The 16446-nt window shown below is 40.1% G+C and overlaps 1 protein-coding gene across 3 annotated transcripts in view; it reads left to right on the top strand.

Moving 5' to 3' along the window:
• The window catches only part of LAMA4 (laminin subunit alpha 4), a 145665-nt gene that overhangs the window by 84496 nt on the left and 44723 nt on the right, over nt 1-16446 (top strand). For all 3 annotated transcript variants that reach the window (XM_009451861.5, XM_518696.9, XM_054686192.2), the window contains exons 13-16: nt 4727-4843; nt 11171-11319; nt 14350-14491; nt 15110-15206. In XM_009451861.5, the coding sequence (XP_009450136.3) occupies nt 4727-4843; nt 11171-11319; nt 14350-14491; nt 15110-15206 (505 nt within the window). The remainder of the gene's footprint in view (nt 1-4726; nt 4844-11170; nt 11320-14349; nt 14492-15109; nt 15207-16446) is intronic.

Here is a 16446-nt window from a genome sequence, read left to right as displayed (position 1 = left end):
TCAGGAAGGGGAGCACACAGTCAATGAACTGAGAACCAAAGTATCTGCATAGGCACAAACCAGCCGATTTGCTGGTGGTTGGTAAATGTCAGGGTGTGTGCAGAACACAGTGGACTTTGTAAATGTAATAAGCAAGAGGACAGTGTTGCCTATATGAAGAGACTTCAGTTCTAAAAGTGAATGAATGCCAGAATAGCTTTTAAATAAACTTATACAGATTTTTTTAAACTTCATGCATATGGCTACCAAAAATTTGGCATTTTTGATTCAGACAGATGGTAGTGCTCATTTTAACTTTACCAAACAAACCCTTCTACTGCGTACAAATGAACAGCATGAGCAAGATTTCAGGAAGGGAACAGCATAGTGTTGAGGAATTTGAAAGCCCTGCTCCACCTCGGTTCTCCTTCCTCTTCCTGATCTTTGGATCTGGCATTAGCCACAGTTGCACCCCTTTTGCCCCCATCTCTTCCCTCAGTGACTTCACCCAATCTCGCTGCTTCAGTCCTTAAAAGGGATTTATTTGTGGGTCTGCATCCTTATTCAAAACTGAGCCCCACAGCACAACTTTCATATTTGTGTCTGTCTGCAGGAATAGCCACGTGGATTAGCCTTGCTATTACCTGCTGAAAACCAACACCTTTTTTCCTCCAATTTCCTTTCCTATTTTCTCATTCTTTCTCATTCTTGTCCAGGGTTCTCCTCTCCCCTCCAAGTCCCCAGGGTCTAAGTCAGCCCCTCCTGCTCTGGGTTCTCCAGTGATTTCTCCATTCCTTTGTGTCTCACTTGCGGATATTTTGGTCTGCCCCCTACCTAGGGTCCCAGCTTCTCTCCCCTTGAGATTACTGCCAGATTCGATTTCAAGGTATCTCTAAATGTATAGAAACTATGTAACCAACCTTCATCAAATGCCTTCAATGGCTCCCTACTTAAGAAAGGTAAATTCCTCAGCCACCCATGGTCTGAGTCCACCTACTGTTCCAGTGAATTTCTTGACTTTCCTACAAACTCTGCCTCTTAGCCACTGGAGACCATGCACATTTTCTTCTTATTGCCTTTGCTCATGGTGTCTCCTTTTCTCATCTCTCTCATCCATGAGTACTTCTGTCTAGCCTTTAAGCCAGGTTAAGTGTCTCCCTCTGTAGAGTGCCTTGCCTACTCATTCGAGTCCAGTGGTTCCTGCAGTCTTATATCCTTTTGAGAATTCAGTGAAAACTATGGAATATGCAGGCACACAGACACACACACAGACACACATGCACACACACACACATATATATCCCTGCCATGAGAAAAATGTGCACTTGTTCGCATGTATAAGATTGACAGGCAAGTTCAGGTAGTCCACCTTAACCCTGGGTTAAGAACGCTGGCTCGGTGGCTCATGCCTGTAATCCCCGCACTTTGGGAGGCCAAGGCAGGTGGATCACCTGAGGTCAGGAGTTCAAGATCAGCCCAGTCAACATGGTGAAACCCTGTCTCTACTAAAAATACAAAAATTAGCTGGGCATGGTGGTGGGCACCTGTAATACCAGCTACTTGGGAGGCTGAGACAGGAGAATTGCTTGAATCCGGGAGGCAGCGGTTGCAGTGAGCTAAGATTGTGCCATTGCACTCTAGCCTGAGTGACAAGAGTGAAACTCCACCTCAAAAAAAAAAAAAAAATAAGAACACTAGCTGCCAGAAGGAGTCCTTCCTTCCTCTCTACTGGTGCAGCCATTGGTTGTATCACTGGAATGATCACCAGGCTTCATCACACTAAGCATATATTCTTCTATGTTCCTGTCTAGGAGTCACTCCTTTTTTTTTTTTTTTTTGAGACGGAGTCTCGCTCTGTTGCCCAGGCTGGAGTGCGGTGGCGTGATCTCAGCTCACTGAAAGCTCTGCCTCCCAGGTTCACGCCATTCTCCTGTCTCAGCCTCCCGAGTAGCTGGGACTACAGGCACCCGCCACCACGCCCGGCTAATTTTTTGTATTTTTAGTAGAGATGGGGTTTCACCGTGTTAGCCAGGATGGTCTCCATCTCCTGACCTTGTGATCTGCCCTCCTCGGCCTCCCAAAGTGCTGGGATTACAGGCGTGAGCCACCGTGCCTGGTGGAGTCACTCTTGATTGCTGAATGCATAACTCTGTGTGTGTGTGTGTGTGTGTGTGTGTGTGTGTGTGTGTGTGTGATGGTATGCATCTAGTCTAACCCCACTAGACCGTGAGCATCCAAGGGCAGCACTCCAGCCTTGCACAAATTGTATCTTCCTAGCACCAAACACGATAACTTGCATTTGTTACATCTGTTGATGAACAGATGGATGGACAAATGCTTGGAGCACTTTCAAGTAATACAGATTTGATTTATGTACACTGGTTCTTCATGATCACAAATACTCTTATTTATTTCATATTAACTTGGACTTCTAAATTACTAAACACTACTTTCACCATTCTTTGGCATACTTTTGCAAAATATCATGAAATTTTAATTCCTTCCAACAAAATTTAAAATCCAATGTTTTATTTATAGTCTTTCCTACGACAAATAGATTTGAATGGATCTGACCTTACTGGAATTTGACTCTGTGTTTTAGAAAACAAACTTAAGTGGGTTTGTTGTTGTTGTTTTGAGACACAGTCTTACTCTGTCACCCAGGCTGGAGTACAGTGGCACAATCTTAGCTCACCACAACCTCCACCTCCTGGGTTCAAGCAATTCTGTTGCCTCAGCCTCCCAAGTAGCTGGGATTACAGGCATGTGCCACCACACCCGGCCCAAATTTAATTGTTTTAATTTTACATTTCACTATTACACCTACAGCATGTGCTAGAAAAGAATAATCCCCAACTTTCAGTTATCATACAAAACCAAAAAAGTACCCACAGAGCTTAATCATTTTGACATGTACCAACAGTAGCCATACAACTAGCAATTACATTATTTTGTCATCTTACCTCTATCTCCAAAGGGTAACAGAATGATTAAAATCTTATCAGATGAACATGAGATTGTATAGTTTAAAAGTAAGTAAAATACTCCTTCAAAAGCACTGTTTAGGGATTATTATATACCCAAGCTTTACCTTCCCAGGACTGTTTTTTTTGTTTTTGTTGTTGTTGCTGTTGTTGACCATGGAACTTTTTCTATTTTTTTGCATATGTAATATGCACAATGAAGCATGCCGAATAGTGACAATTGTGTCATTTTCATAATTATCAGTTTTCAACATTTTACTTTGTTCAAGTTGACCACTTTTCTGTGGAAATATCTTTATTTGTTTCAAAGCTAATTTTATTCATTTCTGTCTAATGCTATATATGGTAAGTGGGAGAAACTCATTAACTTGAAGCGTATTGTTTTTCATCTACTGCAAATAAGCTTATATACAGTGCTATTAGCACACAGCTTTGAAGTTTGTCTCTGACTTCAGGGTGTTAGCAGTGTTCTCCCGCAGTCACCCAGAGAGAACTTACAGAAGGGGTAAAGAACACTGTAAAAGGAAAACAGTTCTGTGAGAGGTAAATAATACCAACCTTTTTTCAACTCCCTTCTTTTACATATTTTAATACACATATTTTACAGTATTGCTTTTGCTGTATAACTCCCAGTCTTTGTAAAGATAAAATAATTGATCTCAGATAGTCACACTGTATTAGGCTTGATGGATATTCAGGGGAAATTGATTCTTTAAAAATGTTCTTGCATTAAGAGGATGTTCAAATGTGATTCTTTTCTGTCTCTAGACCTACACTTACCCCATAACAACATATCTGGAGAAGATGGGTTCCATTCTTCCTTTTCTTTAAGCCAGAAAAGACTGCAGGGAGTAAGAAAGGACATTAAGATGAACTTAAAAAGCTTTAAAGTATTTCCTTCTCTATCTAGGCTTCTATAATTATTTCTATGATATTCTAGATTACACTATAATGTATATTTCAACTCTGACTTCTTACTATCTCTAAGGTAATTTCAACTCATTTTTCACTCAAATTGTAAAATGAGTCTTTTACTTTTCCCTCCTAAAGTTTCTTTCTATGTTTCTTTCAAACTCTAAACTCACTGGAAGCCCCATAATATTTCTTCAGAATCACAATGTCCCTGCCTCTAGAACCTAAAAGTGAAGGTAGAAATTAAAGTACTCATCAAGACATGTATTAGTATTTACTTTCCCTTCTCAAAACATCTGAGCATTTACAATAAAGAGCTCTGAGAGGTATGAAGCAAGATTAAAATTTGATGCTTTAATAGGGCCATTTTTAATTTTTAAAGGGACATTAATTAAGATTATTTTTGTATATTCTCTGTTCCTGTCCAAATGGGCTGTTTGTGTCAGGCCCAAGGCTGGCACATGATAAATACTTTTTGAATTAATTCATATTCCAATCACTGCAAATATAGAGCCTGCATTCAATCCTTTCTCCATAGTCCTCTTTTATATTCTGGGAAAAAGAGACAAATGCCCTCTCTAAGGCGCTAGCTCTCTTTGAAATGATGGTGTTATAATAATCCTCCGTGCGTCTAATCTCCCAAGATTCTTACTGTTGTTATCTCCATATTATAAATGAGAAAGCAGCATCAAACAGGTAGCATTCCCCAAAGGCACACAGCAAGGATGGAGCTGGGATATGAACCCAGATTTGTCTGAGTTCAAAGAGAGCAAGTTGACATTTACTGCTCTCCCCAACGCTTTCCCTAAAGACATATTCACTTCACTCTCCCTTACTCTTCCTTCCCGCAGAAACAACAGGAAAGAGTGAGGGAACAAATGGAAGTGGTGAACATGTCTCTGAGCACATCTGCGGACTCTCTGACAACACCTCGTCTAACTCTTTCAGAAATTGATGATATAATAAAGGTAAGGACGCACGTGACTTGTTCAGGTTTGTATTTCCGGCAGGTTACAACAGCAGCTCAGTGTCACAGAATAATAATAAATTCATATCTAACCAGTGAGCAGGCATTATAAAGATCAGATGACTGAATGTTTTAGTTTCTTGCACTGTACGATGGCCACCAGCCACATATGACTACTTAAATTTAAATTACTTAAAATTAAATAAAATTAAAATTTTAATTCTTCAGTCACATTAGCCACTTTTCAAGTCCTCAGCAGCCACATAGCTAGCAGCTACTATATTCAGTGGCACAAGCATTGTGCAGAAACAGGCATTGCGCCACTGAATATAGTGGAACTTCTTGCAGAGAGTTCTATTGAAAATGCTGCTCTCGATCCATCCTACTCACTCTTCACTCATAAAGTTGTGTTTGATAAATCTGGCATTCAAAATCAATAAAAGTCACATTTTGTAAAAGTAGAAAATTTCCAATAAAATGCAGTGAACCGAACTATCATGAAATTACTCTTAGTTCATTTTTATTACCTTTCGAAAGATATCACTTTAAGGTCATTTGATTGTCCTTTGACTATTTCAGCACCAAACTGTCTTTCTCTCCAACCTGACTCCCATCACTCTCCTTGGTGACAGCAAAATCCATATGGATGAAGTCACCGACTCTCTGACCTCCAGCTCCTTGAACTTGCCCTTTCCAGCAAGCTTATCCTCCAGTCCACCTCTGTTTTCCCACCTATGGCCATACCCAGATCTTGTCCTCAGTAACAGTACCTCCTCCCAAACCCTAGTTTCAAGCACCTCCCTCCCAGAGCACCATCTGCTATCTCACTTATTCTAGAATGCCCACTCCAGTAATTCTCTGGCCACATGGAGACCTCCCTGCCTTTTTTACCCTACCCCTCTCATGTCCTTTCTTCCCTCCTTAAGCAGCTCAAATTATCAAATATAATCATTCTTTCAAAATACCCTTAACTACTCTGTTGTACCTACCTGAGATTTCTGACTCATCCCCAGCACCATGGCCATACCAGAGCAGCTGCATGCGACTGGTGGGAACCCACTTCCCATGCTATCAGTTCTGCCTGGTGACTTGGCTTCCTGCTTTCTGAAAAATTAGAAACAAAGAGAAGAGAACTCCCTTCATCCTTCCTCCCCAGATCCGCCGGCCCGCCTGCATCTGCGCCCACACCTCTGCCTCCCCTCCGTTGTAAGCATTCCTTCTCCTGCCCGGCCCCTCCCTGTGCTCCGAACCCCATCCTTCCTCACCTTGAAAACAGGTTGCAGGGTTTCACTCCTCAAGTTATGCCCTTTCTTCTGGATCATCCCGTTCTCATTCTTTACCTAGTCATTACCATCAGCATACAAACGTGCTGTACTATCTCCTATCTTTTAAATATCAAAAAGAAAAAAGCCCTGTAAAAAAATCTTTTATAAAGCTTGCATCCCCTCTAACTTCTGCCCTACCATTCTGCTCAGCTTCACAGCAAAATGTCTCGAGTGACTTATCATTGCTGTGTCTACCTCCCAATCTCCCACTGTCCCCTATACTCGGCCGTTTCTGAAGGGGGTTCCATCCCCTTCACTGAGACTGTTCCTGTCCAGGTCACCAGCGACCCGCCTGTAGCCAAAACCGGGATCGCCTGTCTCTCCCGGGCTTTCTCAGCCCTCCCTACTCTAAACACCAGGTGGCGCCCTTGTCCTGGCTGCTCTGGTACCGCTCATGGCCTCTACCCTGGCTAGCGGTTTCTTCCCAGCCCCCTTTGCTAGCCTCGCCTCTGCACACCCTCTAAGTGGTCAATATTTTAGGCTCTGCAGGCCACGTACAACCACTGTCTCTTATTTTTTCTGGTTTTTGTTTGTTTTTAATTTTTTTTTACAACCGCTTAAATATGTAAGATATATTCTCAGCTCAACAGGCTCTGGTTTGGTGCAGGGGCTCACGCCTCTAATCCCAGCACTCTGGGAGGCCAAGGTGGGGGAAAGTGCTTGAACCCAGGAGTTCAAGACCAGCCTGGGCAACATAGTGAGACCCCCTCTCTACAAAAAAAGAAAAATTTTTTTTAAATAGCTAGGCGTGGTGGTGCAGCCTACAGTCCCAGCTGCTCAGGAGGCTGAGATGGGAGGATCACTTGAGCCTGGAAAGTGCAGGCTGCAGTGAGCCGTGATGGTGCCTCTGCACTCCAGCCTGGGTGACAAGGTGAGACCCTGTCTCAAAAAAAAAAAAAGATTTGAGCTGCACTTGACACTGGGCCATGTTGATCTCTGCTCTGGATAATGAATGGCTCTGTGCTTGGTCCTAGGCCTTCTTTTCTACCTATACTCTCTCCCTAGCTGATCTCATTGACTCCCTTGGCTTTAAAGAACAATTACACACCGATGAATACACAATTATACCTCCAGCTATGACACCTCCACAGAGTTCCAAACTCCTATATCCGAGTGCTTACTTGACATTTTCAAGTCAGAACTCAGTACGATTGTAATAAAGTCACAGTCTCATCTATGATGTATTAATAATAGACATATCAAACTTGACATGTCTTAAATAAAACCCACTCCTTCCCCAGTCTTCTCCATCTCAATAAATGGCACAACCCAATTGCTCAAATCAAAACTCCAGGGTCACTACTGCTTTCTCCTTTCTCCTTATCTCTAAAATGAATCTTGATTTCCTTGTTTCTTTTTATTTTATTTTATTTATTTATTTATTTATTTATTTATTTATTTATTTATTTATTTTGAGACATGGCTTCATCCTTGTTGCCCAGGCTGGAGTGCAATGGAGTGATCTCGGCTCACTGCAACCTCTGCCTCCTGGGTTCAAGCAATTCTCCTGCCTCAGCCTCCCGAGTAGCTGGGATTACAGGCGTCCACCACCATGCCCAGCTAATTTTTTGTATTTTTAGTAGAGATGGATTTTCACCATGTTGGCCAGGCTGGTCTCGAACTCCTGACCTCAGATGATCCACCTGCCTTGGCATCCCAGAGTGCTGGGATTACAGGTGTGAGCCACCACACCAGGCCTTGAATCTTGATTTCTGACCACTTTCCTTATCTCTACTGCTGTTCTTTGGTCCAAGTCACCTCATCTACAGTTTAAATTGCCACCAGAGCCTCCTAGCTGATCCAACTGTCTCCACTCTTGTCCTTCAAGACATACTCTTTATGCAGTAGCAGAACAATCCTTTAAAAACATAACCAACATTATTTCTACTATAGACACTCCCCAGTGGCACTTAAAGTAAGAAACAAGCTCATTTTGTCATGGCCCATGAGACCCTACATGACCCAGCTCAGACCCACTTTTCTGACCACATACCCAACTCTCTTCTCACTCACTGCACTCCAGCCCAACAAACTCCTCTCTATTTTTCAAATATACCATACTTATTTCCTGCCTCAGGATTTCTGCACCTGCTGCCCTCAGATCTTCAAATGGCTGGTGTCCTTATGACCCTGACATCCAAATGAACCCCTTACCCCACTCACTCCTCATCCCACCCCACCTGTCATATGTTATTCAAAATGTCTTTTACTCCCTGAAATTAGCTTGTTTGCTTGTTTGATCACTTGTTTATTATCTGTATCTCTCCCACTAAACTGTAAATTCCTTGAAAGTGGAGACTGTGTTCAAAGGTATTCTACCTCCTAAAAGAGTTCCTGGTCCGTAATGAGCACACAGGGAATATTTGTTGATGGAATGAATGAGTAAAAGTGGTATGTCCATGGTCTATTTTCCACTTACACAATTAAAAACATTTTTTTCAAAGTATTGTTCCCCAGATGACCAATCAAAATGGCTAGAGGTTTAATACTGCCTCCATAAAAGTAAACCCTTTGTACTACAAACCCTTTGTGCTACATTCTGGGATTACAAAAATAAGTTAAACTCAGTTCCTGCCTCCTAGGATTGTATGATGTGATGAGTTAAATAATCACTTAAAATTATTACAATCATTTGACACATGAATGAATAATAAAAACACATGGCAACACTTAACTCATCCTGAGGAGGTAAGGGATGGCCTCAAAAAGGAAGTGATATTTGAGCTGAATTTGAAAGGAGGAGTAGAGCTTTCCAGGTAGATTAGACAGAAAATAAAGGAAAATTATTCCAGAAAGGGAAAATATATGCAGAGGTAAGAGACCAGAAAAAATTGTGGAGCATTAAAACAACAACCAGTTGGTCAAGATTAGACCATGGGATATAGCAGGTTGGCGGTCATGAGAATTGATGAAATTGGTGAGAGAAGAGCGGTCAGCTGATGATGTCATGCTTAGAAATTGGACTCATTCCTGCAAAGCAACTGGCTGATTCTGAGAAGGGAAATAACATGGTCAGATTTTCTTAATAGGAAGATTACCTTTCCTGCAAGATAGTGGAGAATGGATTAGAATACTCAAAGACTGCCCTCAGAGAAAGAAGTGAGATCACTCAGGGGAGAGGAAAGGGCTGGGAGTCAAACGCCAAGTTTCACGGTCTCTTTCCTGGTCAGGGAAAGAGGAGACCCAGGAGATAGCATAGTCACAGAAGCTAGGAAAAGAAAAGAGTTTTAAGCAAAGACAGTGACCAACACTGTAGCAAACCACAGATGGGTCCAGTAAATAAGGATGGGAAAATGTCAAGTGGATCTGGCGATTTGGGGCCAGGTGTTGGTGATCTTGGCAAGAAACATTTCTGTAAAGTGCACTGTGTCAAAGCAAGAGAAAAAGCTAGAAGGGAGACTAAAGTGAAAGAATAAGGTTTTTTGTTTGTTTGTTTTGTTTTTTGATGGGAGATACTTGAGCATGTTTATGTCTGAGAAGAGTCAGTAGCTAGAAAGCAAGAATGAATAACGGGGTTACCAAGACAATGGGGCAGCATGCTTTATACAGAAAATGAACACTTTTCCTCTTAAAATTGGAGAGAAATTTTTGTGTAGGTGTAGCTATAAATACATCTATAGAGTTTGCGGGGAAGGGCTGGGGCTGGTTGAAAAAGCTGGGGAAATACCTGTTCATTGGTTTTGGAGTCTCTGAGGGAGTTAACCAATAAATAGTGCCCCTTTCCAGAACCCAAGTTCTAAACAGGTGGAAACATAAATAAAATAGTAAATACAGAGACCAAGGAGGTTGCCTTATTTCTGAAGCAGCTAAGCAGCAGGCATGGCTTTAGGTCTCTTAGCCAAGTGGGGTAGCTGACATTCAGTTCCAGTATTAGGCAGCTGTGCCCACCCAGACAGGCAACACCGTAAGGCTTAGATGGGGGTTCTGCCCAGAATAGTTTTAACATGGAGGAACACAGGAAAACTCAGGCTTTCTGCTGGCAGCTTGCTCCCAGGACGAAGAAAGGTGGAGTTGAGCAGAGCCTATAGAGTTATTCTTCCCAAATTTACCCACAAAATCAACCACTCCCCTCTCATAGGAGTAGAGTGAGCAAAGGGGTAGAGAGGTCTGGAGTTTCACTCACTGTGCTCCCTGCATATAGAGGAGACATAAGAAGTGTGGAAGAAGTGTCCCCCACTAACAGTTTATGACCTCCAAATAAAAAAGAAAATAAAGTGATCTGTTTACAATCAGATGGGGGTGGGTGAAGGAAGTGTTGGCTTAGGAATCATGACAATGTTTAGAATCACTATTTGGGTGACTAGGAGAACAAATCTCTTTGCAGCATTGAGGGGCCAGCCAAGGCTGAAACTCACGGGTTTGCAGGAACATCCGTCTACACAGTTGCACGATCTTTAAGCAAAATCGTAGGTCTGTGGTTGGATTAAAAACCAAGAAAGCCTGTGTTACAAGGTGATTTTCAGGAAGTAGTCAGTCACCTGAAAGGTAACTGAAAGGTCAGATGAAAACTGAATGATGTCCATTAGATTTAGTAACTTAGATGTAATTAAGTTAACTTCTGTTTTGGTAGAGTAATGGAGTAGAAATCAGACAGGACTAGGTCAAAATAGGAAATATAAAGTGAGAGAAAATAGAGACAATATATATAAACAACTTCCATTTTTTGAAATATGTTGCTATGAAGAGAGCAGAAAAGTATTGTAGTAACATTAGGGACATGTGTGGATAATTGAAGGTTTTAGTTTAGTTTAGTTTTTAGGTCTGAAATGGTAGAGCATTTCTGGGTTGTGAATGCTAGCTAGGGAAGCAATCAATACAGAAGAAAGAGCTGGCAATGCGGGATAAATAGACATATACTTACAGTATTTTAGACTTATGTGGTCCTGTACTGAAATTTACTGACCTTCATAATAAGAAAGAACAGAGATTATCTTTTGGTGCCTAGGGAAAATGTTTTAAGTTCTTCTAAATTCAATGTGTTTATTAAAATTTTTTTTCTTTAGAATGCGTCAGGGATTTATGCAGAAATAGATGGAGCCAAAAGTGAACTACAAGTAAAACTATCTAACCTAAGTAACCTCAGCCATGATTTAGTCCAAGAAGCTATTGACCATGCACAGGACCTTCAACAAGAAGCTAATGAATTGAGCAGGTAATATCCTGGTTTTAGAAATGCAAATATCTACATGGGGTGAATAAAATATTACTATTCAATTCCATATGTCAGAACTACTGGGATACAATTTTACCAGGTTGATTAAGGTTGGGTATGCTTATGTGTTGATATGTTGGTTGGTTGGTTGGTTGGTTGGTTGGTTGGTTGGTCCATCTGAGAGTCCATCATTGTTCATTGCAATTGTTTGGGGGAGCTGGTCTTTTTTATTTTAAAAAAATCTGTCATATTAAAGGCCTGTGTTCCGGGAAGAGGGGGGTGTCTGTTCCACAATTTTTAGTAGGATGACCAAAGACGTTTTGGTTAGGGGCATAAATGCTGTATAAAACATTGTCAAATAAATCAGATCCCTTTAGAAGGTCTAATTCTAACATTACCTATTTATTTCATAGACAGCATTATCTTTCCACACCCAAGTGTCTTAAGTAAAGCTGGTCGGGAATTGGCAATATAACTGACTTCTGATAAATACTCCACAGTGCCCAGCAGGAACTATTTGATTTCAACACCTGTTAAGAGAAAATCAATTGGCAATTTTCCTCCCAGCACCTAGAATAGAATCACACACCTCTTGGACGCTCAATTAATGTTAACTGAAAAGTACTGAAAGATCAGAATTGAATTCATGACCCTGAAATAATAGGCAAATAATGAGATCATTATAGAGAAAGACTAGGAAAAAAGGACCAGTAAAGGTCATTAATAAAATAAGAACCAATATTAACTTCTGTTCAAAATATAAATCACCTTCTTATTCTTGATTGCCAAAATTTTCAAACACTCTTCCAAATCTCCTACGAAGACAGAAAAAAAGAAAGAGAGAGATCATATAAAATCTTGGTGTGTCAGTGGGTGAGACAGTGCCATATCCCGCTCGGTATCATGGCCCTAGAAAAATGAGCTTTTGATGAAGGCAATAAAATGCAGCTTAGAAAAAACACTATTTTGATAATATACTATATTAGCAGAATGTTGTTTTTGAGATCCATCTTATGGCTCTCTTCATTATTCTTTTGTCATTTTGTACCTACATCCCATTCATTGGGATTCCAAAATATAACTTCTGTGTATAATGCCACTCTGCAACAAACAGTGTTCCAGCATGATTCTAAGACAGTTACTACATGCTTTACATGAAACGTGATCCAAAATATCAATCACCCTCAAGTCCTTTTGCATTTAGAATATTTCTGACTATATATTCATGAAAGCATTTCAACTTAGAGACATCTTCATTCAAAAGGTGAATATCCTTCCACATCTGTTGGGTGTACACAATGATTTACGTGCTATGCTCGAACAAAGATAAACAAAATTCATTAAGAAGCTTCCATTTCAATAGCACATGTTTAATTTGAATACTGAGTTAGTACTTGTTCTGTGCCTAGTAATTAAAAGCAAAGTAATAAAGGCTTTGTTTCATGCTCTTTGGTACATCTTACCACTCTCGCCAGCAAAATTTTAAAATATTAATAAATATTTGTAACATTTTGTTTCTTTTGTCCCTTTTTTAAAAAATGTTTTCTGGTCTGCCTTCCCCAGATTTTGCTATCTGAGGCCATTTTCTCAGAAGGGGTTGTGGGGAGGAACAGGTAGTGAGTATTTAGATTAGACTCCCCTCTGTAGAGCAGAGCCCCATGACTTCTATAGGCCCTAGACACTTTTGCCTTGGTGGGTTCCTTTCTCCATAGAAAAAGTAAAACCTTTATTTCATGTCTGCATTGGTATAAAGATTAATACCATTATTATTGTTATCCTCATTTTTTTCTTCTGATTGAAAAAAAAAAATGAAAACGCTGTGCCTAATGGATGAGTCAGCCCTTCTGTAGAGGGGGTAGAATGATTATAGACTTGGTTAACAGAGAGGGAAGTAGCCAAAGAAGTATAGAGAAAGTCCCTGTAAGGGAGCACACAGGGACTGGAACTGGATGCTGGAGATTGAGGAACAATTACTGAGCTCAACAGGTCAGGCAGTTTGAAGACAGGAGCCAGTGTGGGATCTGCAATGTCATATACTGGGTCACAGAGGACCTTCTGGAAGTTACTGACAAATGAGGTGATGATACTAATCATCGATGTTTGGGACTGAGAAAAAAAAATAAGGAATTGGTGGATTTAAGACTGAATAAAATTAAGACAAAGGATTTAGACGAACTGCGGAAGTGGAGGTTAGAGTTTATATTACAGAGGCAGTAGAAGTATTTGTCAATAAAATAAATTATGCGGGTACACATAGAGTTTTAAAATCCCAATTCAGGAAATGGTGTAGGAATAATAATAAACCCTGATGATTAGCAGATGCCAGGCATGGTATACCAAGCATTTCTATATTTTATTCCTGTTATATCTCACATTATTAGCCCCTGTGTGCAAGTGTGCAAGTACCCTGTGTGATGGGTACTCAGTAAATGTTGGATGAACCTTACACAGGCCAGAGAGGGGCAAAGGCAGAGACTATGGTGTGAAAGGGCAGGGGTGAGGGTGGGCTGAGGTGGGGCTGTGTGCTGAGGAAGGGCTGGGGCTGTCTCACTCCTGAGGCCCAGGATGCAGCCAGGCCTCAGGAGTGAAACAAACCTTGACAATACGTGCCCTGGCCAAGCTCTGCATACTCTCCTAGAGCCTTGGCTTCCTCTACAGAAAGGAAATAACAATGCTGATTTGGATAAGCACTAGGTAGTCATCATAATGGGTTCATTCCTCTGCCTGACCTCCATCACATAAACAAACTCCTGCTAGAAGAAGTGCAGAGGGCTGTTTTTAAATCGTCATTCCCTTTTCCTGCTGCTACTGCCAGACAGGCAGCTGTCAGAGAACCAAAATGCTGTTCAGCAAGGACAGAAGAATGCAGAGGAGGTGTGACCCTCAAGAAAACCTTGCCACACTAGGTGACTTTGAATAACAGGAAGGAAGCATCTGTGATCCTAGAAGTATTTAAAAAGCAAGCATTAAACATGGCCCCATTCCCCAAGAAGGTAAGAAGGAGAAATAACAATGTTTGTTTATTAACAGGAAGTTGCACAGTTCAGATATGAACGGGCTGGTACAGAAGGCTTTGGATGCATCAAATGTCTATGAAAATATTGTTAATTATGTTAGTGAAGCCAATGAAACAGCAGAATTTGCTTTGAACACCACTGACCGAATTTATGATGTGAGTATTCCCTGAAAGTTCTTTATACCTTGCCTTTCCCACTGGCTTTTCTGTTTTCTGATGTCATCTCTTGAACTTCCAGTGTGAAATCCAAATGGCAGAAAGAGTGGAAAGGGCAGGGGAACTAAGGAAAGACCATTTCATGAATGCCTTGAAGGTTTCAGTCTGCAGATTCTTCGAGATGTGCTGTAGTCCAGTCAGCAAATGCCAGTTCCTTTGACAGTTTATTTTTTTTAGCCAAAGTCCCTGAAAAAAAAAATATGTATTTAAAATTAGTTCCTGCTGATAGAGAAGATACTTTATGCATTCATTTATATTTTTTTCAACTCAAAATTATTGATTATGTGGCTTCTATGTGGCAAGCACTTTGGTGGGGCCTTGGCCAGGGCTTTGTTCTAGGTTCACTGAATCTTTCCCAAAAAAACATTACCTTGAAAATGCCAAAGGCATTACTTCCTCATGGTCACATATTTGACCTTAATTTTAAGCTGTGAAAATGAAGCTGAATGAATTTTGCTTGGTGTTTAGCAGATAAACTGTGTCATTTAAATCCTTCAACTATGAATAGCTGATTTCTTCTGCTGTCATTTTTACCCTCTTCTCTCAATTCCTTTGTAGGCGGTGAGTGGGATTGATACTCAAATCATTTACCATAAAGATGAAAGTGAGAACCTCCTCAATCAAGCCAGAGAACTGCAAGCAAAGGCAGAGTCTAGTAAATATCTTCACTTTCTTATCTCCCTTCTAATTTATAGCTGCTTCCCTCCTTTCATACACATAGACAGAGATTTCCAAATCTAGGATTAAAGAATAGTATTATAACTACATAACATATCAATACTTCCTGCTCAGAGTCAAGTTACAAAAGAGCAAAGATTTGATACTTTAAATTGTGATTGAAAAAAAAAAACTGCTATGTAGTAAACTACATGGAAACACATAGCTATCTCACATACTGTGGCTCTTCCTGCTAATCAAATAGGCTGATTAATAGAAACTTACCATAAATACCAATTTTTAGGGGAAAATGTCCTAAAATACACTTAACACTAAAACTATATTGCACAAAATTTCCTCTTTCTTGAACAATTTCGAAGGCCTTTTAAAATGTTTCCCATGAAGGAACGAGTCATCACTGTGAGTCAATTAGGATGACAGGGTACCACAAAGCCATCTGGTTATTTGCTTTTCTTTCTTTCTTTTTTTTTTTTTTGTAGTTTGTGTTCTACGTAGGTTACTGTATTTAGGACAGACCTAACAAGCATATGGTAAGAAGCATTTCCAAAGGCCAGTGTTTGCATCTGCTAAAGTATGCACATCCAAGGGTGAGGGAGGGAAGGAAAAATAAAAGCAAAATCGCATTAGACAATTTTGAATCTTGTGAGTTACTCTTAAAAACAATTGAATGGACTAAGAAATTCACTAAACATTATTCATCTCTGAGATAATGAACTAATTCCTAAGGATTTTTGAACATTGACTAATGAGGTTGGAAATTCATCATCTAGCGAACTTCTAACTGCCACCTAAAAACAAAGGCCAAGTTTGAAACTAAAAACCTCACCCAATTTTGTTGAAGTAATTAATCTCATTTAACCATGCATTTTCTTTATCTTTTGCAAAGAGCCATTACATAGAGAAGATAAATGCACTTTGCTTTTCATACACAGATACTTAACTATTTATTTCCCATAAAACAACTGTTATTTTATTTTTCTGGGCAAACAAAGGCAATAAAAAGTGTCATTGTTTCTCTAGTCTAATTATTATATGTCTAATTAATTTATTATGTAAGTCTATCCTGAACATACTCTATGGAAAATAATTAGAATATCAGTAGTGAAGAATTAGAATATTAACAGTAAAATATTTTAAAATAAATGTTGCTATATCTATGTATTGCTTTTGTTTCTTGTGAAGATCAGAATGTGTCAGTCTTCATGACACAGTGACTT

This window comes from Pan troglodytes, chromosome 5 (assembly GCF_028858775.2).
Source record: "Pan troglodytes isolate AG18354 chromosome 5, NHGRI_mPanTro3-v2.0_pri, whole genome shotgun sequence".
NCBI lineage: Eukaryota > Metazoa > Chordata > Mammalia > Primates > Hominidae > Pan > Pan troglodytes.
The sequence above is the reverse complement of the archived record's forward strand: the minus strand, read 5'-3'. Positions and strand labels throughout refer to the sequence as shown.